General features: G+C 44.5%; 1 protein-coding gene across 1 annotated transcript in view; it reads right to left on the reverse strand.

Moving 5' to 3' along the window:
* The window catches only part of LOC139268723 (regulator of G-protein signaling 5-like), a 70,049-nt gene extending 45,823 nt beyond the window's left edge, over positions 1-24,226 (reverse strand). Inside the window, exon 1 of the mRNA XM_070887348.1 lies at positions 24,095-24,226. Coding sequence (XP_070743449.1) covers positions 24,095-24,138 — 44 coding nt within the window. The 5' untranslated portion in view covers positions 24,139-24,226. The remainder of the gene's footprint in view (positions 1-24,094) is intronic.
* Positions 24,227-24,983: the final 757 nt, after the last annotated feature.

A 24,983-nucleotide genomic window follows, 5' to 3' on the forward strand; every position in this document is an offset into this window, starting at 1 on the left:
TAACAGGTTTCCCTGTGCTGGGTGATCAGTAAACAGCTCATGCTCCAATTATACTACGCTACCCAGTACAGCCTTTTAACAGTTGTGCTAATGTAAAGCTGTGGTTACACAACCCATTCGCATCTTTACTGACCAGCAGAGACTGAGTCGTGGTCACGCGTACCCAAACACACAGACACTAAGTGCTGTTTATCAGCCTCTGTTAAACAATACGTAAGCAGCAGCTTTCTAATACCAAAACAAAAGGAAAATACTGCAGATGCTGAAAATCTGAAAAACTAAACAAAGAATGCTGGAAACACTCAGTATGTCAGGCAGCATTTGTGGGGAGAGAAACAGAGTTAACGTTTCAGGTCGATGAACTTTCATCAGAAAAAATGCTTCTCATATTCTACCCCATGTAAACTAGAGGTGATCCAAAACAAGCTGCCCGCGTCCTAACCCACATCAAGTCCCGATCACCCCTATGCTTCTACATTGGTTTCTGGTTAAGCACTGCCTCGATTTCAAAATTCTCATCTTTATTTTCAAATTCCTCCATGGCCTACTCTCTTCCTATATCTATAATCTCCCCCAGCCCCACAACCCCCGAGGGTCCACAGCCAGATAGGGAATGGAAGACCAGCAGGAAGAGTAGTGCAAGTGGAGTGGTGCAGGGGTCCCCTGTGGTCATCCCCCTGCAAAACAGATACACTGCTTTGAGTGCTGTTGGGGGGGATGACTCATCGGGGGAGGGCAGCAGCGGCCAGGTTCATGGCACCGTGGCTCGCTCTGTTGCACAGGAGGGCGGGAAAAAGAGTGGGAGAGCGATAGTGATAGGGGATTCAATTGTAAGGGGAATAGATAGGCGTTTCTGCGGCCGCAACCGAGACTCCAGGATGGTATGTTGCCTCCCTGGTGCAAGGGTCAAGGATGTCTCGGAGCGGGTGCAGGACATTCTAAAAAGGGAAGGAGAACAGCCAGTTGTCGTGGTGCACATTGGTACCAACGACATAGGTAAACAAAGGGATGAGGTCCTACGAAACGAATTTAAGGAGCTAGGAGCTAAATTAAAAAGTAGGAACTCAAAAGTAGTAATCTCAGGATTGCTACCAGTGCCACGTGCTAATCAGAGTAAGAATCGCAGGATAGCGCAGATGAATACGTGGCTTGAACAGTGGTGCAGCAGGGAGGGATTCAAATTCCTGGGGCATTGGAACTGGTTCTGGGGGAGGTGGGACCAGTACAAACTGGACGGTCTGCACCTGGGCAGGACCGGAACCAATGTCCTAGGGGGAGTGTTCGCTAGTGCTGTTGGGGAGGAGTTAAACTAATATGGCAGGGGGATGGGAACCAATGCAGGGAGACAGAGGGAAACAAAAAGGAGACAAAAATAAAAGACAGAAAGGAGATGAGGAAAAGTAGAGGGCAAAGAAACCCAAGACAAGAAACAAAAAGGGCCACTGTACAGCAAAATTCTAAAAGGACAAAGGGTGTTAAAAAAACAAGCCTGAAGGCTTTGTGTCTTAATGCAAGGAGTATCCGTAATAAGGTGGATGAATTAACTGTGCAAATAGATGTTAACAAATATGATGTGATTGGGATTACGGAGACGTGGCTCAAGGATGATCAGGGCTGGGAACTTAACATTCAGGGGTATTCAACATTCAGGAAGGATAGAATAAAAGGAAAAGGAGGTGGGGTAGCATTGCTGGTTAAAGAGGAGATTAATGCAATAGTTAGAATGGACATTAGCTTGGATGATGTGGAATCTATATGGGTACAGCTGCAGAACACCAAAGAGCAAAAAACGTTAGTGGGAGTTGTGTAAACACCTCCAAACAGTAGTAGTGATGTTGGCGAGGGCATCAAACAGGAAATTAGGGGTCCATGCAATAAAGGTGCAGCAGTTATCATGGGTGACTTTAATATGCATATAGATTGGGCTAACCAAACTGGAAGCGATACGGTGGAGGAGTTTTTCCTGGAGTGCATAAGGGATGGTTTTCTAGACTAATATGTCGAGGAACCAACTAGGGGGGAGGTCATCTTAGACTGGGTGTTGTGTAATGAGAGAGCATTAATTAGCAATCCCGTTATGCGAGGCCCCTTGGGGAAGAGTGACCATAACATGGTGGAATTCTGCATTAGGATGGAGAATGAAACAGTTAATTCAGAGACCAAGGTCCAGAACTTAAAGAAGGGTAACTTTGAAGGTATGAGGCGTGAATTGGCTTGGATAGATTGGCGAATGATACTTAAGGGGTTGACTGTGGATGGGCAATGGCAGACATTTAGAGACCGCATGGATGAACTACAACAATTGTGCATTCCTGTCTGGTGTAAAAATAAAAAAGGGAAGGTGGCTCAACCGTATCAAGGGAAATCAGTGATAGCATTAAAGCCAAGGAAGTGGCATGCAAATTGGCCAGAAATAGCAGTGAACCCGGAGACTGGGAGAAATTTAGAACTCAGCAGAGGAGGACAAAGGTTTTGATTAGGGCAGGGAAAATGGAGTACGAGAAGAAGCTTGCAGGGAACATTAAGATGGATTGCAAAAGTTTCTATAGATATGTAAAGAGAAAAAGATTAGTAAAAACAAACGTAGGTCCCCTGCAGTCAGAATCAGGGGAAGTCATAATGGGGAACAAAGAAATGGCGGACCAATTGAACAAGTACTTTGGTTCGGTATTCACTGAGGAGGACACAAACAACCTTCCGGATATAAAAGGGGTCGGAGGGTCTAGTAAGGAGGAGGAACTGAGGGAAATCCTTATTAGTCGGGAAATTGTGTTGGGGAAATTAATGGGATTCAAGGCCGATAAATCCCCAGGGCCTAATGGACTGCATCCCAGAGTACTTAAGGAGGTGGCCTTGGAAATAGCGGATGCATTGACAGTCATTTTCCAACATTCCATTGACTCTGGATCAGTTCCTATCGAGTGGAGGGTAGCCAATGTAACCCCACTTTTTTAAAAAGGAGGGAGAGAGAAAACAGGGAATTATAGACCGGTCAGCCTGACATCGGTAGTGGGTAAAATGATGGAATCAATTATTAAGGATGTCATAGTAGTGCATTTGGAAAGAGGTGACATGATAGGTCCAAGTCAGCATGGATTTGTGAAAGGGAAATCATGCTTGACAAATCTTCTAGAATTTTTTGAGGATGTTTCCAGTCGAGTGGACAAGGGAGAACCAGTTGATGTGGTATATTTGGACTTTCAGAAGGCTTTCGACAAGGTCCCACACAATGTGCAAAGTTAAAGCACATGGGATTGGGGGTAGTGTGCTGACGTGGATTGAGAACTGGTTGTCAGACAGGAAGCAAAGAGTAGGAGTAAATGGGTACTTTTCAGAATGGCAGGCGGTGACTAGTGAGGTACCGCAAGATTCTGTGCTGGGGTCCCAGCTGTTTACACTGTACATTAATGATTTAGACGAGGGGATTAAATGTAGTATCTCCAAATTTGCGGATGACACTAAGTTAGGTGGCAGTGTGAGCTGCGAGGAGGATGCTATGAGGCTGCAGAGCGACTTGGATAGGTTAGGTGAGTGGGCAAATGCATGGCAGATAAAATATAATGTGGATAAATGTGAGGTTATCCACTTTTGTGGTAAAAACAGAGAGACAGACTATTATCTGAATGGTGACAGATTAGGAAAAGGGAAGGTGCAACGAGACCTGGGTGTCATGGTACATCGGTCATTGAAGGTTGGCATGCAGATACAGCAGGCGGTTAAGAAAGCAAATGGCATGTTGGCCTTCATAGCGAGGGGATTTGAGTACAGGGGCAGGGAGGTGTTGCTACAGTTGTACAGGGCATTGGTGAGGCCACACCTGGAGTATTGTGTACAGTTTTGTTCTCCTAACCTGAGGAAGGACATTCTTGCTATTGAGGGAGTGCAGCGAAGGTTCACCAGACTGATTCCCGGGATGGCGGGACTGACCTATCAAGAAAGACTGGATCAACTGGGCTTGTATTCACTGGAGTTCAGAAGAATGAGAGGGGACCTCATAGAAACATTTAAAATTCTGATGGGTTTAGACAGGTTAGATGCAGGAAGAATGTTCCCAATGTTGGAGAAGTCCAGAACCAGGGGTCACAGTCTAAGGATAAGGGGTAAGCCATTTAGGACCGAGATGAGGAGGAACTTCTTCACCCAGAGAGTGGTGAACCTGTGGAATTCTCTACCACAGAAAGTTGTTGAGGCCAATTCACTAAATATATTCAAAAAGGAGTTAGATGTAGTCCTTACTACTAAGGGGATCAAGGAGTATGGTGAGAAAGCAGGAATGGGGTACTGAAGTTGCATGTTCAGCCATGAACTCATTGAATGGCGGTGCAGGCTAGAAGGGCCGAATGGCCTATTCCTGCACCTATTTTCTATGTTTCTATGTTTTTATGTTTCTATGTCTATGCTTCTCTAATTCTGCTCTCCTGAGCATCCCTGATTATAATCGCTCAATGACTGGTGACCGTGCCTTCTGTTGCCTAGGCCCCAAACTCTGGAATTCCCTGCCTAAACCTCTCCAGCTCTCTCCCTCTCTTTCCTCCTTCAAGACGCTCCTTAGAACCTACCTCGCATTTAAAGACTAAGCATTTAGTCACCTGCCCTAATTTCTCCTTATGCATCTCGGTGTCAGATTTTGTCTCATAATACTCCTGTGAAGCTCCTTGGGATGTTTCACTATGTTAAAGACACTATATAAATACAAGTAGTTGTTGTTGTTATACATTTTTGGCACCAGCCGTGGCTCAGTTGGTAGCACTATTGCCTATGAATCAAAAGGTTGTGGGTTCAAATCCCATTCCACGATTTGAGCTCAAAATCTCGGCTGACACTCCAATGCACTCCTGAAGAAGTGCTGCACTGCCAGAAATGCCATCTTTTGGAAAAGATGTTAAACTGAGGGCACGCCTGCCCTCTTAGGTGGATGTAAACGATTCCCTGGCACTACTTTGAAGAAGAGCCAGGGAAATTTCCCCAGTGTCCTGGCCAAAATCTATCCCGCAATCAAAACCTAAAACAGATGGTCTCGCCCTTTACTCTATTGTTGTGGGACTTTGCTGTGTGCAAATTGGCTGTCACATTTCCTACATTACAACAGTGACGACACTTCCCTTGGCTATAAGGTGCTTTGGGATGTCCTGCAGTCGTGAAAGGCGCTATATAAATGCAAGCTCTTCCTTTTCTTTCTAACAACAATAGGCGTGCGATCAACAAAACGTGCTGGGAAATTGTGCCAGGAATAAGTGCAATATTTACAGCAAGTATGGACTACATGCAAAGCTTTACATAGTGTGTATGACTTGTTTTCTTTTCTTTTAGATGTCACTGATGTCAGTCTGTATGCCTTCTCCTGTGCCACCTCTCCCACCACATGAACAGTGAGGCAACTGCTCAAGCCTTTTTAACAAGCTAAATAATCAAAATCACCTCTCGATTGTTGTGGGAATAGGAGTAAAATGGGATTTATTTTTTCCAGAGTCAATGGTTCATCTGGAACGCGACACTTAGGGAAACTGCAATGGTATTCTCAATGCTTGCTTATTGACACTTTTGACAAATTGCAAGGTATAATAAAAGTTTTCACTACAGGAAAAAATGCGTGTCCCGTGGTACTTTTACCTGTTTCTTACCACATTTACTCGGGATTGTGAAAGCACAGATTCTGGTTCACACTTCCTGACTGTCAAGTATAATGTAGAGACTTGATTTACTGACTGCATGAGGCATTCTCTGAAGTATGGAGCATGACAAATGTAAAGAGAAAGCAGCAACATATGTGTGCAGCTAGAACCTGATAAGTGTTTAACAAGCTTGCCAAGATGTTTTATGCTCGCCTCATGATTTCTGTCAACTGCTTGTAAAAAATGACGATCTTAAAATATCCCTACCTCAAGCTAATTACATAGAAATTGCAATACGGAAACAGACTTTTTGGCTCAACCAGCCTGTGCTGGCGTTTATCCCATACAAGGACAGCAGGTGAATGGGAACACCACCACCTCCAAGTTCCCCTCCAAGTCACACACCATCCTGACTTTGAAATAAGAATATAAGAATATAAGAACATAAGAATTAGGAGCAGGAGTAAGCCATTCAACCCCTTGAGCTTGCTCTGCCATTCAATAAGATCACAGCTGATCTACCTCAACTCCACTTTCCTGCACTATTCCCATAATCCCTTGATTCCCTTAGGAATTGCAGTTCCTTCATCATCGCCGGATCAAAATCCTAGAATTCCCGCCCTAACAGCACTATGGGAGTACTTTCATCACAAAGACTGCAGCAGTTCAAGAAGGCGGTTCACCACCACTTTTTCAAGGGCAGTTATGGATGGCCGATAAATGCTGGCCTTGCCAGTGACGCCCACATCCCATGAATGAATCTAACCTATTCTTAAATGTTGACATGGTTTTTGCTTCAATCACCAAATCCATGTAAAGAAGTTTTTCCTGGTTTCTGTCCTAAATCTCTTACATTTAATCTTATATCTGTGACCCATTGTTCCAGACCCCTCAATCACTATAAATGGTCTGGAAGTGAAATTTGTCTTGCGCAATAGTGAAAAATGGGCAACAGCAAATTAGAAGCTTGTTTTACAGCCCACTCGAGTTTCCTTTCCGTTGACGGTCTCACCAGCTCAACTGAAATATTTTGACTCAGTTTTATGGAACAAATTGCTAGTGAGTGCAGTGATGCATTAAAAAAAGGAAATGGACTGGTTCATTATTGATTGGAGATTAGAAAGTCACAGACTGAGCACTGAGGTAAGAGAGAAATCGTACGATGCGTTCAAGTCCAGAACGTGGGTATAGTATAGAGTATAGTATTAGGCAGTCCCTTGTGTCGAGGATGACCAGAACATGGGTGGAGTTAGCTAGATGGAGAAATGTCTATTTATTGTTCCTGTTTTTTTCTGTTCCAATGATATGCAATATACACACTCCTAACTTGGAACAAACAACTTCCTATCCAAGGAAATATCTTTTGAGGGAATAAAGGTCCCTCATTAAACGGAAAAGATCAGTTTTTAGATTCAATAACAAAAAAAACTGTCAGCAACAATCAAAATTCAAACATGTTTTATACTGATTTAGTCACAAGTATTGATTTAATAATGTGAAAGGTTTAAAAGAATATCAGCTGTCCAAATATTTACAGAAGAAATGAACCTTAGAGGTTTCTAAAGCTTCATAGACAGACACACACTGTAAATCCATCAGTGTAGTCTCCACAGAGAAATCTAAGGGATAAGAACATTTTTTCCCCTGAATTGCTTGCTTTATGTTACCATTTCAAACAGACTACTACATACATGGGACAGTATATAAATGAGAAACTTTATTTCCTTAAAGTTGGCTTTGCTAATCAATTGGGATGTTTTTGGATCCAGCATGGTAACCACCGACTCCCCAAACACAGCGATAGCTGAACCCAATAAATTCCATTTCCTTCTAATCCACAGCAATACGAAGCATAGGATCAGTTCTACATTTCTAATTCCCAAAAAAGAAAAAGGAAATAGCTGTTATTTTTTTTTTAAAGAAGCTGAAACTTAGCCACACCATTCCAATCCAAAGCTTCATTTGCGGCCAACTAAAATTGAACTCAATAAACTTAGATTTATTTTGGCAGTCCAGTATTGTGACCCTGCTTGTCCTTGAAAGATAACAAGGAACTGTACTGTTGAATGATCATATTCAGCAATTAGCTTAACTTTATAGAGGGACAACCAGAAGTATGACTTCAATTAACTCTCTCTTTTTGGTAAATTGTGATTATCAAACTTTACGAAGGGCAGTTTGATATAAATAAAAGGCTGGAATTTGTATTAAGGGTCCAAGGTGAGTAGATGGAGCAAAGATACAGATCAGCCATGATCTAATTGAATGGTGAAACAGGCTCAAGTGGCTGAATGGCCCACTCCTGTTCCTATGTCTCCTACAATCCAATGTATTTCTCACATCGCTCTTGTATTTGTGACAATTCCCTTTGTGTAGTTGCAACTCATCATAAGTCATCTTGAAGTCACAAAGCTGCCTGTGGCTTTTCACAGGATGACTGCACTCTCTGGAGATCCACGGGTCCATCAGAGATCTCCTGATGGATGTCAATGTCATAAGTCCCTGGACCATTACAGATCTGCATTATTAAATGCAGCTAAGGTTGTGACACATGTGCAACATTAATATAGGACCATTCAGAATATGGGCCCAAAGTATCCCCCAACATAATTCAGACATGTTTGCACTTCAGCTCCTAATGCTAGTCAGTATGTTAACATACCTTGGAGATGCTATCTAAATCAGCAGCTTGAAAATACATTGGGCTAGACTTTCCATTATTATCGTTTTACCCAAAAATGGGCAATATTTCCGGCATTAGTGGTTGTTTTATTTTTCAGGATCGCTGGAATATCACGCATTTTAAAAACCGCTAGTTTCGCCTTTTTAATTTGGGCGATAGCCTTAGCGATGTGAAATGGGCAAACGCGATGATTTCAGTCGTGCAAGGCCGGTGTCCATAACAATGGCCGTTTTGCGCATACGCGTTTTTTTTTTCATGCAATGAACTTTTTCTGCGATTCGGGAGGTCAGAGGTCATCTGCTCATGTTCAGAAGACAAAGGAAGGGAGAGAGAGACCGCATTTTGTCTTTGAGCCTGCTTGTGAAGGTTGTCTCACTCGAGGCTGTATTAAAATCTAATCGATCTAATAACAACTAGTTTGCAAAATGGAAATGGAATATGAGGAATCCAGTCAATGAGGAGGTGGGTGAGGATTTGGTGGAGGTTGGAGGGAGAAGGAGGGTGAAACGCCTCTCCGATGAGGCAAATGGGGCCCTGGTCCACGAGGTGGAGACTCGGTGGGGCCAATTGACCCGGGGTGGTCGTGGGAAATCCCCACCCCGTGTATATCAAAGAATTTGGGCAGAGATCACCGAAGTTGTTTCATCACTGGCCCACGATGTTAGAGAGCTAAGCCAGTGTCGCAAGTGCTGGAATGACCTGGTTGGGTGTGCAAGAGTAAGTACTAAATTATTACCTTTATAATTTTAATCATGCACTAACTCATTAATTAAAATGCAAGTCTGTCGGATTGTAATTAAGATGGGTAATCTTGGTGTCACGCATTAGTTCCTAACCACAAACTTCTTAAATTTCCTCTCTGAAGGTAGATGTTATAACCATGCATCAATTGCATACAAACCTTATTAGCATATAATGTTAACGATGAAAAGAATAGGCGTTGATTAATTGTGGATTACAATATCTGTGTGTTTCTGTAATAGTACCTCGGCATCTAGTTTCTGCCATGCTCTTGTCACCTTTGCAGAAGATATATAAGAATGGCGCTGAGCGCAGGTGGACCGGAGGAGGGCCTGCTGATTTGTACCTTCTCACCGACTTGGAGGAGCGGACCTCAGCCCTTGTCGGGCCGCATAATCATTTGGCCACCCGTGGTGGTGCTGATCCTGTTGTTGTGCCATGTGAGTAATGTATAAACCATTGGTAATGTAAAGTAATTTAATGCCATTTGAGTATACTATATGAATGATGTAATGTTATATAATTAATGCTGAGATTATGAAATCTTATTGTAATGTCATGCAGCTTCTGTACTCTCATGTTAATTATATGTGACGTCTGTCAGTGATATTTATTGCAGTCATGTCGCTCCTTGTATATATGCCTGCGTGGGGTAAGCATTCTCATGTCACCCTGGCCTCCCCTTCTCTTCTATTAACCTCAATTGTGTTTTCTAGGTCCCTAGGCTCCCCTGGAGCAAAGCAGGAACCTGGAGGCCCCTGGAGTGTCTGACCACAGAAGAGACAACTATGGAGGATGGAGAGTTTCACCCGGGTTGCTCAACTCAAGGGTCTCATGTTCCTGCGACCACATCCTCATCAACTGAGGAAGTAGCGGGGCCAAGAGTCTTGCAGCATGGCACCCGAGTGGTCCAGCGCCTACACCGACCCCGCGGAGGTTGGTTCGGCGAGGTAGGCATGCGCAATGACAGGTGGATGTCAACCTGGACATGGTCTCACTGTCGAGGGCAAGCGTCGACATTGGTCAAGAGCTCCTCCAGGCAATAGGTCGATTGACCGATAACATTGCCGAAGTCTCAGTGCGTATTTCGGAGGACATGGCTCAGATGGTTGCGGCAATGCGGAGAATGGCCGATCCCGTCGATGCTATGCGGCAGACGGTGGTCTCGGGATACGGCACTGCACCCCAAGGTGCCGTACCACCTATGCGAACAGATGCGAGTCAGGAGGAAGCAGTTGCTTCTGACTCAGAAGATGTTTCTTCGTTAACTTCTTCTCGAGCTTCTCAAGATTTGACTCTGCCACCGTCACCCTGCCGCCCCACCCCCCCCCAACCCCTCCACAGCAGCAGCGCTCGAGGTGCCCTGCTGCAAGACAGCTTGGTGTCAATGTGGGCAGAAGAGGGAGTGTAAGTGGATAAGGTTGGGGGGGGGGGCGGTTAAGACCAAGGGTTTAGAGGCAGAGGGAAGCAAGGCCCCCAGGTTGGGGGGTGGGGGGGCTTATTCTTGTTTTTGTTATTAAATAGTTGACTGTTGGCGGGTTGTTGGAGTTATTATTATTAAAACATTGTTGACTGTTGGGAGGATGGGTGGGTGTTTGTGTTCTGCTTCATTTCAATTGTTATTAAAAAAATATTGTTATTAAAAATGTGTTGACTGTTGGGGGTGGAGGGGAGTTAGATGTTTATATTCAATTATTTATTTAATGTATATGTTTGTTTTTTCACTTTTATAGTTTGTTTACCATTTTTTTAAAAATGTTTTAAATTATTAAAGATTTTTATTTAACTTACAATTGAAGTGACGTGTCTTCCAATAACAGAAAGGTTAAACATCAATACAAGGGTTGAAAACAATGGCGAGGCCAGGCCAGGCAAGGATGAAATGTAACGTAACGCAACTATAACTGTCACCAACGTAACTTCACACTAAGCGTTCATTTATGAGCTGCTGACGCAACAGACTTGTAGCTGCATAAATACCACGGGGCTTTTCCTGCGGTGTAGGGTGGGGTGAGGGCATGGGTTCATCGCCAGGCTGATTGTCCTCCCCGAGGTCCTCGTCCTCCTTCTGCTCCTCTCCTGCCTCCCCTCTCTCCTGAGGTGGACCGGCGGTCCCATCTGGCAATTCTTGTTCCCTCCTGATAACTAAGTTACGTAACATGCAGCACACCACAATGGACTCAGCGACCTGCTCAGGGTGGTACTGCAAGTTGCCTGCTGAGTGGCCCAGGTGCGGTGTCCTTACACCTTACTATAGAATCACACGAGGCATGTACTGCAGACAAGGTCACTGTGTGACCTGAACCTTTATTCCCAGGACCAAGAAGGGATGACCCTTCGTGGGACCTCCCTTTATATACCTGGATGACCAGGTGAGGAGTGTCTCCCATAAGTTCACCCCCTGTGGTCAAGGTGTGCATTACTCAGGTGTATACAGTGTACAGTGTTGTTCCATAAAGGTTACAATTGTGTGAAGGTTACAAACATGACATCACCTCCCCCCAACGTCTTTGGGTCAAAGATTGAGTCTTTCAGGCGGTCGACGCTCTCTCGTGGAGCGCCGCAGTTGGGGCTCTGGCGGTTGGGCCTTGGCATGCGTCTCTGTCGCCTGAGGTGATTCCGGCCTGTCCGGGCTGGCTGCAGGGATTGTGCATGCTGGTGAATGTCCTTGTTGCTCGTTCACTGGCAGTGGTGTGGATAGCATCTCATGATCTTCCTCAGGTTCCTCAGTGTCCATGCTGAACCTTTTCTTTACTTGGTTCAGATGTTTGCGGCATATCTGCCCATTGTTAAGTCTGACCACTATGACCCTATTCCCCTCTTTGCCAATTACAGTACCCTCAAGCCACTTGGGTCCCAAAGCATGATTGAGAACAAATACAGGGTCATCAATTTCTATGCATCTCCCCACTGAGTTGCAATCATGGTACTCGGTTTGGGACTGGTGCTTGCCCTCAACAATGTCTGACAGGGCTGGATGAATGAGGGACAGCCGCATTTTAAGCGTGCGTTTCATGAATAGTTCCGCGTGCGGGACTCCCGTGAGCGAATGCGGTCAGGACCTATAGGCCAGCAGGAGGCCGATAGGCGGTACTGAAGGTAGGGTCCTTGAATCCGGAGCATGCCCTGTTTTATGATTTGAACCGCACGTTCTGTCTGGCCATTGGAAGCCGGCTTGAACGGTGCTGTCCTGACATGTTTGATACCATTACCAGACATAAACTCCTGGAATTCATAGCTAGTGAAATACGGGCCGTTATCGCTAACCAGGATGTCCGGCAAGCCGTGGGTCGCAAAGATCGTACGCAGACTCTCCACAGTGGTGGATGTCGTGCACGAATTCAATATAATGCACTTGATCCATTTCGAGTATGCATCGACAACAATCAGGAACATTTTCCCCATGAACGGGCCCACGTAGTCTACGTGAATACATGACCATGGCCTGGTGGGCCAAGGCCACGGGCTGAGTGGGGCCTCCCTGGGGGCATTACCCTGCTGAGCACACGTCGTGCACCTGCGAACACAGTGTTCCAGGTCGGAGTCAATTCCCGGTCACCATACATGTGACCAGGCCATTGCATTCATTCGCACAATGCCTGGGTGCTCGCTGTGGAGTTCCCTGATGAATGCCTCCCTGCCCTTCTGGGGCATGACTACCCGGCTGCCCCATAGCAGGCAGTCGGCTTGGATGGAGAGCTCGTCCATCCGTCTGTGAAACGGTCTGACCTCCTTGGGGCACGCTTCGTATGCGGGCGCCCAATCCCCAGTCAGGACACATTTCTTTATCAGGGATAGGAGAGGGTCTCTGTTGGTCCAGATTTTGATCTGGCGGGCTGTGATATGGGAGCCTGCGGTGTCGAAAGCCTTAATGACCATGACCATCCCCACGCTTTTCTTCGACACCCCCTCGGTGGTCGCCAGTGGGAACCTGCTGAGCACGTCAGCGCAATTTTCGATGCCTGGTGTAATCATACGCAGCCAGCATGAGAGCCCATCGCTGTATGTGAGCTGACACACTGGCATTGACAGCCTTGCTGTCAGACAAAAGGGATGTTAATGGCTTGTGGTCCATTTCTAACTCGAACCTTCTGCCAAAAAGGTACTGGTGCATCTTTTTCACCCCGTTGACACATGCGAGTGCTTCCTTTTCAACCATCCACTACCCCCTTTCTGCTTGGGAGAGCGACCTGGAGGCATAAGCCACAGGTTGGAGTTGGCCCTCACCATTGCTCTGCTGCAACATGTACCCAACCCCATAGGATGATGCATCGCATGTCAAAACCAATTTCTTACAGGGGTTGTACAGGGTCAATAACTTATTAGAACAAAGCAGGTTCCGCGCCCGATTGAAAGCCCGTTCCTGACAGTCCCCCCAAAACCAATCGCAACCTTTACGTAGGAGCACGTGTAGTGGCTCCAGCAATGTACTTAAGTTTGGCAGAAAGTTCCCGAAATCGTTCAATAATCCCAGAAATGAACGCAACTCTGATGTGTTGCCAGGCCTGGGCGCGCGACGGATCGCCTCCGTTTTTGATTCGGTAGGCTAGATCCCATCTGTAGCAACCCTCCTGCCCAAAAACTCGACCTCTTGGGCCAAAAACACCCACTTGGACTTCTTGAGTCGCAAGCCTACCCGGTCTAGTCGGCGTAGCACCTCCTCCAGGTTGCGGAGGTGTTCCTCAGTGTTTCAACCCGTGATTAGGATGTCATCTTGGAATACGATTGTTCCAGGGATGGATTTAAGCAAGCTTTCCATGTACCTCTCAAAGATAGCAGCCGCTGAACGAATGCCAAACGGACACCTGTTGTAAACAAATAGCCCCTTGCGCGTAGTAATGGTGGTCGGAAGCTTGGATTCATCAGCCAGTTCCTGAGTCATGTAGGCTGAGGTGAGGTCCAACTTGGTGAACAGCTTGCCACCTTCCAGCGTGGCAAAAAGGTCCTCCGCTCTCGGAAGCGGGTATTGGTCCTGTAGTGACACTCGGTTGATGGTGGCCTTGTAGTCGCCACAAATCCTGACCGAGCCATCCGCTTTAAGGACAGGAGCGATGGGGCTTGCCCAGTCACTGAATTCAACAGGCGAAATCATGCTCTCTCTTAGCAGCCTGTCCAACTCACTCTCAATTCTCTCATGCATCACATACGGCACGGCTCTGGCTTTGTGGTGCACTGGTCTGGCGTCCGGGGTGATGCATATCACTACTTTGGTGCCCTTAAAAGTCTCGACACCTGGTTGAAAAAATGGCTCGAATTTCTGTAGGACCTGTGAGCATGAACTTCACTCCACAGATGAAATGGCGTGCACATCCCCCCATTTCCAGTTCATCTCTGTTAACCAGCTCCTCCCCAAGAGTGCGGGACCATTCCTCGGGCCAATCCAGAGTGGCAGCTGGTTCTCCGATCCATTGTGTGTGACCACCAAGTTTGCACTGCCTAGTACTGGGATGATCTCTCTGGTGTACGTCCGTAGCTGCGTGTCAATGCGTTCCAATTTGGGCCTGTTAGCTTTGTGTGGCCATAGTTTTTCAAATTGTTGGGCACTCATAAGTGACTGGCTGGCTCCTGTGTCCAGCTCCATGAACTTTCATCATCATAGGTGGCGTTTTGGTATACAAGCTGTGGACGTCTGCCAAGTGAACCCTCTGGACTTCAGCATCGATAGCTTGGCCCCAAGCATCACGCTGCCTTTCAGACCCCTCGTCTGGTTCCTCTGCCTCGTAAACTAGCCTCACTATGGGCTTTCTGCACATTCTGGTCAGGTGTCCATTGAAGTTACAGTTTCTACAGATAAATTATTGAAACCTACAGGTTTTCGTAGTGTGTCTGCCACCGCACCTCCAGCATGAGCTGAGATTGTTGTGAACAAAGGAACTGTTAGCAGGCATTCCTCTCTGATTGTCTCTTTGATTACTCCTGAGCACTCTGTTGCTGAGTGTCAATGGTCCCATCCCAGGACGCATTGTCCCTTGTGATGGCATGAATTGCCGATCCCTCTGCCATTGTTTCTGTTGCTGGCCCACCCTAGAGCTTGTTGCTGCCTGGGCGGTGTCGAATTGCCCTTGCCTGCCTGCGGGGTTTTGAGTCTTGTTAACAATGTTAATTCCCTGGTCCATTGCCACGTTGGAACCAGGGCTGCATGCTTAAATTATCTTGGTCTCCTCTTCCCCTGTCATGAAGGTCTGGGCTATCAACGTTGCCCTTTCCAAAGTCAAATCCTTGGTCTCAATAAGCTTCCTGAAAATCCCGCATGACCAATGTCCTCAATGAAGAAATCCCTTAACATCTCCCCCCTGCAGGCATCTGTGAACTTACAGAGGGTGGCCAAACGCCGAAGGTCCGCAACGAAGTCCGGTGTGTATAGAATCGGTGCCGGGCCATGTGTATACTGTGTCAGTGAGGACTGGGATGACTTCGTTGAGAGGCTCCAGCAGAGCTTTGTCACAAAGAACTGGCTGGGAGAGGAAGCGGCTGGCAAGCGGCGGGCGCATCTACTGACCAGCTGTGCTGGAGCCTCTCAACGAAGTCGTCCCAGTCCTCACGGACACAGTATACACATAGCCCGGCACCGGTTCTATACACACCGGTGTTGGGAGGGGCAAAGCATATCGGACTTCGTTGCGGACCTTCGGCATTTGGCCACCCTCTAAGTTTGGCCGGTTTGAGGTGCTTACTGATCAGAGTGCTGAGCTCTTCAAAGGACTTGTCCGCTGGCTTCTTGGGTGCGAGCAGGTCTTTCATCAGCGCATACGTCTTGGATCCACAGCTGGTCAGTAGATGCGCCCGCCACTTGCCAGCTGCTTCCTCTCCCAGCCAGTCCTTTGTGACAAAACTCTACTGGAGCCTCTCAACGAAGTCGTCCCAGTCCTCACTGACACAGTACCGTTCCTCTGTGCTACCGGTGGCCATCCTCGTGGGTCGTTGATTCCTGTTTCTCGTCGCCAAATGTGGTGTCCTTACACCCTGCTATAGAATCACACGAGGCATGTACTGCAGACAAGGTCACAGTGTGACCCGAACCTTTATTCCCAGGATCAAGACGTGATGACCCTGCGTGGGACCTCCCTTTATATACCTGGATGACCAGGTGAGGAGTGTCTCCCACAAGTTCACCCCCTGTGGTTAAGGTGTGCATTACTCAGGTGTATACAGTGTATAGTATTGTTACATAAAGGTTACAATTGTGTGAAGGTTACAAACATGACACCAGGCATCTGAAGCGCTGCTCAGCACTCCAATTGTCTTTTCGACGATATTGCGTGTGGCTATATAGCTTTCGTTGCAGCGCTTCTCGGCTTCTGTCTAAGTCTTTTGCAGGGGTGTCATGAGCGAGTTGGCAAGGCCATATCCTTTATCCCCCAGAATCCAACCGTGACCATGTGGCTGACTTTTAAACAGGTCAGGGACAGTGCTCTCACGCAAGATGTTGCTCATCATGAATGTTACCTGGAAAATTTGCATTTACTGCCATGATTATTTGCCTGATGCATTGAAGAAAAGTGCCACAGCAATCTTAACCTCAATGGGCAGTGCGGTGCTGATGGTGTTGGTAGGTTGCAGATCTCCCTTAATTAGCTGACATAACTCACTGATGACCTCCTTTCGGGATCGCAGCCTTCTAACGTATGTGTTATCGGACAAGTCCAGATATGATCACTTATCCCTGTAAATGCGTTGGGTGTAAGGTCTCCTCCTCCTCAGCAGTCTGCCACCTCTTTGATTGGGCACATAATGCTCTTCAATGAACCTTTTCCCGTCTCTATTCTGCAGCATGTGATTAGTGATCAATACTGGTTGAGAAATTACAGGCCCCATCACTATAAATCATTATAAATGCTCTAATCTGTCTTCAAAATTATTAAACACAATATAAACTCAAAATTCACCACAATGTGACTCACGAGTTACTTCAATGCTCCCATCAAATTGAAGCAGCTTTTTATTAAACTTGCTCTGATTTACAAAATGGCGTCCATACCGCTGGGTTAAGGTCAGGTGAGTGCAGTTTTTCTTGAGCATCTTTTTGGGCGAGCGATCATTTGGGCGGTATAGGGCGAGGCGAGATGCCAAAAGTAGCGCTCGGCAATAATCTGAGCGATATTTAGGCATTAGTTTCCACTATAAACAGTCTTCTGGGCGGTGCATGAGTGATGATGTCAGATTTTATTTAAAAAAATATGGGCGGGCGGTTCAACTTATTCCCGGTGGTAATTGTATGCCGAAAGCTCCGCCGGCAATAAATGGGCAATAATCGGGCGTTAGTTTCCATTTATAATCAAATATGGGTGGTAAGCAGAACCTCGGCAGTTATATGGGCTCTAACTGGGCAGTAAATGGGCGGATATATGCCGAAAGTCATGATATAGGAACAAGCTAACCTAACCACAAGGGATATTGGAGATTTTGCTGTTCTATCACTTGACCACATTTTCCAAAGCATATTTGACAATACCATATAATTAATAGAATGTTGCTTGTTGAGCTGTTTCAGAGGGTCTTGTGCAGCTTGCGCCTGTGGCTTATGAGTTATTCACTCTCTTGAAAATACCTTGGTATCTGGTATTAAGTAATGCACCTATTGACTTTGAACTATTTCAATGTTGAGATTGTTGAAGCCCCGATTTTAACTACCCACCCGGCATTAATGGGGCGGACGGGATGGCGGTCAGTGGGTTTCCTGCCACGTTCCTTCCGGTCACTATTTTAACCAGGTATATTTCAGGCACGGGAGAGCAGCCTGTGCCAGGCAAGCAGAGCCGACTTGATATGCTCAAGTCGCGGCCTGATAATGTCATTTGGTCCACAACACCTTTATTACTTCAAACTGCAGGAGGAGGCCCTAACGGCCCCGAACCTACCAGCCAAAGCCAGCGGGAGGCCACAGAGTTGACCAGAATAGGCCATGGTAAGCAAGTTTATTAAAATTTTTGTAAGAATTCCCTGTGAGCCAGTGGGAGCAGGAATGCTTGCCATGCCCTGCAAGGAAGTCTAGGGCTGCCACAGACTTTGTTCTCCCTCCCACAACTATTTGGAGACCCCAGCGCTAACATTCTGCCGCGGACCATTCCCTTGGATCCCCGGTGGTGTCAGCCTCCCTCCCACCCGATTTCCCACTTCCACCCTCCAGTTCTGACATCATTCCCGATGGTTTCAAACAGGAGAAAGTGCAGGCACATTTAAATGAGGCCCGGGAGTTTAAATGGCCGTGACCTCACGCTCAAATCTCCGTGGGGGGAATCCTTGCCTACCCTGTACCCCGAGTTAAAATCGGGGCTTAAGTATTATTAAATATCAAAATTATTCCAATAACCCTTTCTGTGTCAGCTGTGGGAGCAGGGGAGTTATCCCCGGTGTCTTGGCCAATATTTATCGCTCAATCAAAATAACAAAAACAGATTATCACATTGCTGTTTGTGTGAGCTTGCTGTGCGCAAATTAGCTGCCACGTTTCCTACATTACAACAGTGACTTCAAAAGTACATAATTGGCTGAAAAAGGGCTTTGGGACGTTGTGAGGTCATGAAAGGCGCTATTTAAATGCAAGTCTTTCTTTTTTTCCACTGTCTCTATTCAAGATTATTCCACATTCCAAGCTTGTCTAAATGCCAATCAGTTTGTTCATTAAGGGCCAAATGGCCTACTCCTGCACCTATTTTCTATGTTTCTATGTTTAAATGATGTGCATTTAATGTTGTGTTACTTGATGGGTTTATGTAACAAATAAAGATGCAAATACACAGTCTGTGAAGTCGGTTTCTTATGTGCAGGGCATGTGACCTGCCTATTTACAGACAGTTTTGCTTCTGCTGGTGAACTGAATGCAACTGTCATCTTCGGAAGGGAGTGGATTGTTTTTGTATTCCCTCAACTAAATCTAAGAGCCTCTCCTTCGTTACAATTGAGTATTGATTCAGCCCCTGTGTGAATGGACAAGCACCAGGATGGCACCGAGTGATGCACTCTGCCTAGGTCTGGTTGGCGAGCAGGCATCCTATGTTAACATTTGAGAGTTAATCCCTGATTGCTGCTTGAAATGTGCTAGCAAAGGCAGCTTCTTATTGTATTTGATACATAAATATTTGTCAAGTTTTTCCTAACATAAACTGAATGGCTATACAAACAACAGAATTACCAATGGATGAAATGAAAGTATTTTGCCAAGTACTATTCTATTCTGCAATTACAAAATAACTAATAAAGCTAATGGGAGTCATTCTGTTTTTGTGCGACAGTGTAAAATGGGTGATAGTGAGTCGGCAGCCTGTTTTACAGCTCTCTCCATCGAAGTCAACGGAAATAAAAATGGGGAGAGATGTAAACCGAGCTGCCGATTCACTCTCACCCATTTTATACTGTCGCACAAAGTCAGAATGATCCCCAATAGATGCTGGCTTTTGTTTGGCGTTTCAGCTTCTGGGGTCCGAAATTTCTGAGGTCGTGGAAGCAAAAACTGAAGAATGGTTTCATTCATTGGAGTGTCAGCTGTGGCTCTCGCCTCTGAGTCAGAAGGTTGTGGGTTCAAGTCCCACTCCAGGAGCTTGAGCACAAAACAAATTGAGGCTGACACTCCAGTGCCTCTGAGGGAGCCTGCACTGTTAGAGGAGCCATCTTTTGGATGAGACGTTAAACCGAGGCCCAGTCTGCTCTCTGAAGTGGAGGCAAAAGATCCCATGGCACTATTTCGAAGTTGAGCAAGGGAGTTATCCCCGGTACCCTGGCCAATATTTATCCCTCAATGAGTATAACAAAAAAAATGGATTATCTGGTCATTATCACATTGCTGTTTGTTGGAGTTTGCTTGTGCCCAAATTGGCTGCCACGTTTCCTACATTACAACAGTGACTACACTCCAAAAGTACTTCATTGGCTGTAAAGCACTTTGAGATGTCCGGTGGTCATGAAAAGCGCTATATAAATCAAAGTCTTTCTTTCTTTTATTAAACCTGGTCTGTGAGCCTCGCTGGTGGATACATCTCCTCAACCACCCCCTCCCCAACACTCACCTCCCAATCCGTACCACCACCACCACTCCTCTGCTTCCCCCCCCGCCACCCCTCTTCCCCCTCACCACTTACCCCATCACCTGAAAACATACCAGGTAATTTTCACCTTCACCACTTGGGTGGTACATTGGCAGAGCGGATCACCTGCTGATTGGGGTTCTATAGTGGGCGGGCGATCTGCTCCCCAGTTCGGTAAAGGTGAAAATAATCGCCGTATCTGCTCAACTATTTGCCCACCGCCCCAGCCAACTGCACTAAATCCACATACAGACACTGAAGGACGAGAAATCAGGCAGTAGCAGTTCGGCCACCTCGTGGACATTCAGTCAACAGAGAGGAAAATGGAGTGGGGTGGGAAAATGGGAATGCGTAGCCTCCACGATCCACCTGATCCCGTGATATCTCTGTGAACACCTAAACCATCTAGTCCTACAGAGGAAACAAAAATGGGGGATCTTCTTATTCTGGGTGTTGCCAAAGATACTTTGCCACCAATTGCTGTATTACCCAGTGAATTAGTGATGGGATTAGGAAAATGACATTGCCTATGCATGCTGGACATGGAATCATAGAACTGTACAGCACAGAAAGAGGCCATTTGGTTCATTGGGCCTGTGCCAGCTCTTTCGAAGAGCAATCCCGTTAGTTTCACTCCCCCCGCTCTTTCGCCATATCCCAGCAATTTGTTTTTCCTTCAAGTATTTATCCAATTGATTTTTGAAAGCTACTATTGAATCTGTCAGTGCATTCCAAATCCTAACCACTCATTGCGTGAAAAAGTTTTCCCTCATGTCTCCTCTGGTTCTTTTGCCAACCACTTTACATTTGTGCCCTCTGGTTATCAACCCTTCAGCCATTGGAAACTGTTTCTCTTTATTTACTCTATCATAAACTCTTCATGATTTTAAATACCTCTATCAAATCTCCTCTTAGCCTTCTCTGCTCCAAGGAGAACAACCCCAGCTTCTCCAGTCTATCCACGTAACTGTAATCCCTTATACCTGGAACCATTCTTGTAAATCTTTTCTGTACCTTCGGCAAAGCCTTCACATCCTTCCTAAAGTGTGGTGCACAGAATTGGACACGCTACTGCAGCTGGGGCTGAACTAGTGTTTTATATATGTTTCGCATAACCTCCTGGCTTTTGTATTCTATGCCTCTATTTTTAAAGCCCAGGACCCTACATGTTTTATTAACTACTTTGAGCAGGGAATTGGAAAAAAAACATGTGCAATTTTAGTATTTGTTATTTTCTTAAAGAACCGACTTATCCTAATCATGCAGTGGCCACCATCAGGTCAAATTCAGGTGTCATGAATGAACATAAAATGCCCGATTCCAATTAGATTTTTTTAATGCTGATCTCTGGTAAATGAGTCACCCTGATGATCTGGCTGTTTCGTTTCTCTTTTATGTCAGACAACTACATTTTCTAATGTTCCTGCAGCATGACAAGAGTACATCTAATACAAAACAGGGAGATTCATTGGAGCAGTTTCTTGTTATACAGCAACAACCATCATTTTAGTGATCAAACTCCGCCTGTAGGGCAAATGTGAACATAAAACAAATGGTCACGTACCATGACTGACAGCTCAGGAACAAAACTGGGACTTGTTTAGGGTCCATAAAATCATCAGTTCCTTAAGGATCAGAAGATGGTGGCAACTGTTTTCTTTATTTTTATAATGAAAAGCGATTGACAGAAATAGACAGTAAATGACCAATTTTTACAGCTCAGCACATTGCCAGGGACTTGTATCAGTAGTCTTGTAATGCACCTATCTATAGATATGATTGTACATATTTTAAATGAAGAAACGTATGTTCTTTTTAATAACTGACTTTGTTTTCAAAACAATCGTACTAGGATGGTGTCAGTTTGTGTACTATAAGTAAAATACATTAGTAACTTGTATAAATTTTTGACATTGGCATTTCATCACTGAACACAAGGGCAGAATAATTAAAATAATCCTGCACAAGTAAACAGGCCATCTTAGGCTGGAATGTCAATATGTAAAGTAAACTGGCGACTGTTACAATGAGAGTTATAATCATTCGACATTTAAATGCTGGAGTCATCTACATCACGATTAAGTCACTCATTGTTTATTTGATTGTTATTATTATTTTGTTTTCCCATTGCGTGCTCAACTTTACAGGGCAAGTTTTAGATCTGCTATCAGGAGTGCCAGGGGATTTCAGGGCAATCTTTCCTTATCTCAGTCTCTTTAGGAAAGATAATGGCTCATTAGTTTACCCCTATATCTAGGGAATTGAATTAAATTGTCTGTTTTTCTGTTGTCCTTTGAGTTACATTGCAAATGTCTTCAGAAAAAATAATTAAAAATATTAATTAAAAAAGATATTTTCTATTAAAGTCAAAAGAAATGTTTCAATTAAAAATCTGCTCAACTCAGTCACATTTGACTCTTATGTTACTTTGGACACTGGAGAAACACGACTGAATTCGTCATTAATTTTCTGATTAATTTTAATTGAGCAATTAATGCCTTGATTAAAATCAATAACATAATTAATTGTATATCATAAAGTGTACTGAAAAAAGACTAAGTGATATTTAGACGTTAAGATAGCTGGGCATGATTGACTTTTCAGAACTGCTTAACATAATAATGTTTTAGCTGTATCTTACATGGACATTGTAGTGTTAGTATCAATTATATATTTGGCAGACCCATGCCAATGTTATACATTAAAAGTCAGCCAAATCACTGTTATAATTAACTGGAGGGATACCGACAGTGTGCTGGTTATGGCAATAAAATTGGAAGAAATAACAGGATTTTATGCATTTGTGAAAAGCCACCAGATTGTGGCTTCTATGAGGGTAATTTTAACTTTGGGAGATTGCTTAAAACGGGTGATGTAAGATCAGACGCCCGTTATACATCTCTCCCAGTTCTCATTTCCATTGAAAATCCGGTATCGTGTACTATCACCCACAATTTAAATGACCCCTAATTATCTGAATACATGTGGTGTCTGATTAACTAGCCTGCTGTCCTGAATTACAGAGTGAGACTGCCGAAATGAGATACTATTTTGTCTAAATATTTATTTAATATGAACTATATTTTCTGCTGCCTCAACTTGAACGCTGTTTCTTGAGTTTCCTTTTTCTCTTTCAAAGTCCCTGATGGCGAGCTTAAACAAAATGTACAGCACAAATCAAAGCAGCGACATGAATTATTGCAGTGCGGCATAAACTGCAGTTATATTGGAGTTTGAAGTGAAATAGATTTTTTTAAAAGCTTTGATTAGATCAGATTGCAATCTAATCAACAAGTTTTCTGAAGAAAAAGTAGTTGAAAATCTACATACAATATAGGTCATATGAACAATTGCAGCACTATAAATCAAAGATGTCATGCATAATATAGAGTATTTCGTTCATTAGACGTCCACTGGTTTCTGGAGCGCAAAGCACAACACTCTTTTTCAGATCCAGTTCTGCTAAATTCTACTTGTTGTCAATTGATCTTTTTGATAAAAGAAAAATATTTGTGTCTACTGAAGATCAATATCGACTAGTTACATGCTTTACACAGTTGGACCCACAGTCAATAATTTCCATCACATAAACTTAAAACAAACTTTCCCCTGATCGATCGATCAGCTGTGCTGCAGGTAGGGCAAGTGATTGGACATAGTGCAACAAATCTCGCAACAAATTCCTTGAATTCATACACTTAACCATGAATCGTTGCCAGAGTCCCTGGACTTTTGCATTAAATGTCCCGAGGCAGTGAAAGTGTCAGAATCTGAGAGGTAATGAGTTACTTGTTGCAATAAATCACTTGCCCTAGTTACAGGTATTTAAATTCCACAGTGACAGGTTTACGTTTCGTATACTGTTCTGTGTAACACGTCTAGATTTTATTTGATGGAAATCTGCGTCAATTACTGAAAAAAGGGGGGCCTTAACAATAACAGCGTATCATTGATATTGATTCAAAAATATAAAGCACATGAACATATACTAATTTATTACTTGGTCATTAACTTAACACTGAAGTGCATTTGCTCACCTTTCGAGGCATGTCGCTGGTAATGCAGCTAACCCTCTGCACATTTTGCCAGATACTCTGATTTATCGTCTTTCATCAAAGTAAACTCTCAAAACTTGAACTTCTTTTGCTGCTCGCTGCCGAGCCGAGTCGATTATATACACGCTCTCTCTCCTCGAGTGACGCCGGCCGGTCAACCAATTACATCTTTCAAAAGTGATTATAGTCCAGGGAGCACATGAATGCCTCTCTCTGAAGAGGGATCTGCAGACTACAGCCTACAGCAGTACCAATGGAAAGGTCAATCAGTGTTGCAAAAAAAAATCATGTCTTCTCTTTTAAAAACAACATTCGCAGATGTCTGTAAGATCACGTAAAGTGAAGTTCCATTCTTCTAAAATATAGATTTTGCCTTATCCGAACACATCTTCAGCAGGAATCCACTGTATTTAATGATCTGCGTACTTAGTAGTTTTTCATTTATAATAGTATTAAACAATGAGTTCGTGCATGCCAGTGAAAGAAAATTGGCACCGGAATTTACAAACACATAAAAGGCACGCGAAAACAGACAAATTGTGAGTGGGTAGACAAAACTCACTGATGCCAAAGGAAATTGTAACTTGAAAATCATTTGTGAATGTTCCCAAACAATGCTCCCCTCAGAACAGGCTGTTGGTGAGAGACCTGGCCAGTAGAGATAAGTAACATGATAAGATGCAGAATGGAAACATACATAGCAGGTTGTTCAGCATTTCTAACATACAAGGAAAAGTCAAAGTTTTAAGTGCAGCCCTTGATCAGAACTATATAACAGTCATCCAGTAACATGTGGAGTTTGGAAGAGTATAGCAAAATAAAACAGGGATTTTTTTCCACAGTTTTTCAAGTGGTTAAATAGTATGGGTGA

The sequence above is a fragment of the Pristiophorus japonicus genome, chromosome 8 (genome assembly GCF_044704955.1).
Source record: "Pristiophorus japonicus isolate sPriJap1 chromosome 8, sPriJap1.hap1, whole genome shotgun sequence".
Classification (NCBI taxonomy): Eukaryota; Metazoa; Chordata; class Chondrichthyes; family Pristiophoridae; genus Pristiophorus; species Pristiophorus japonicus.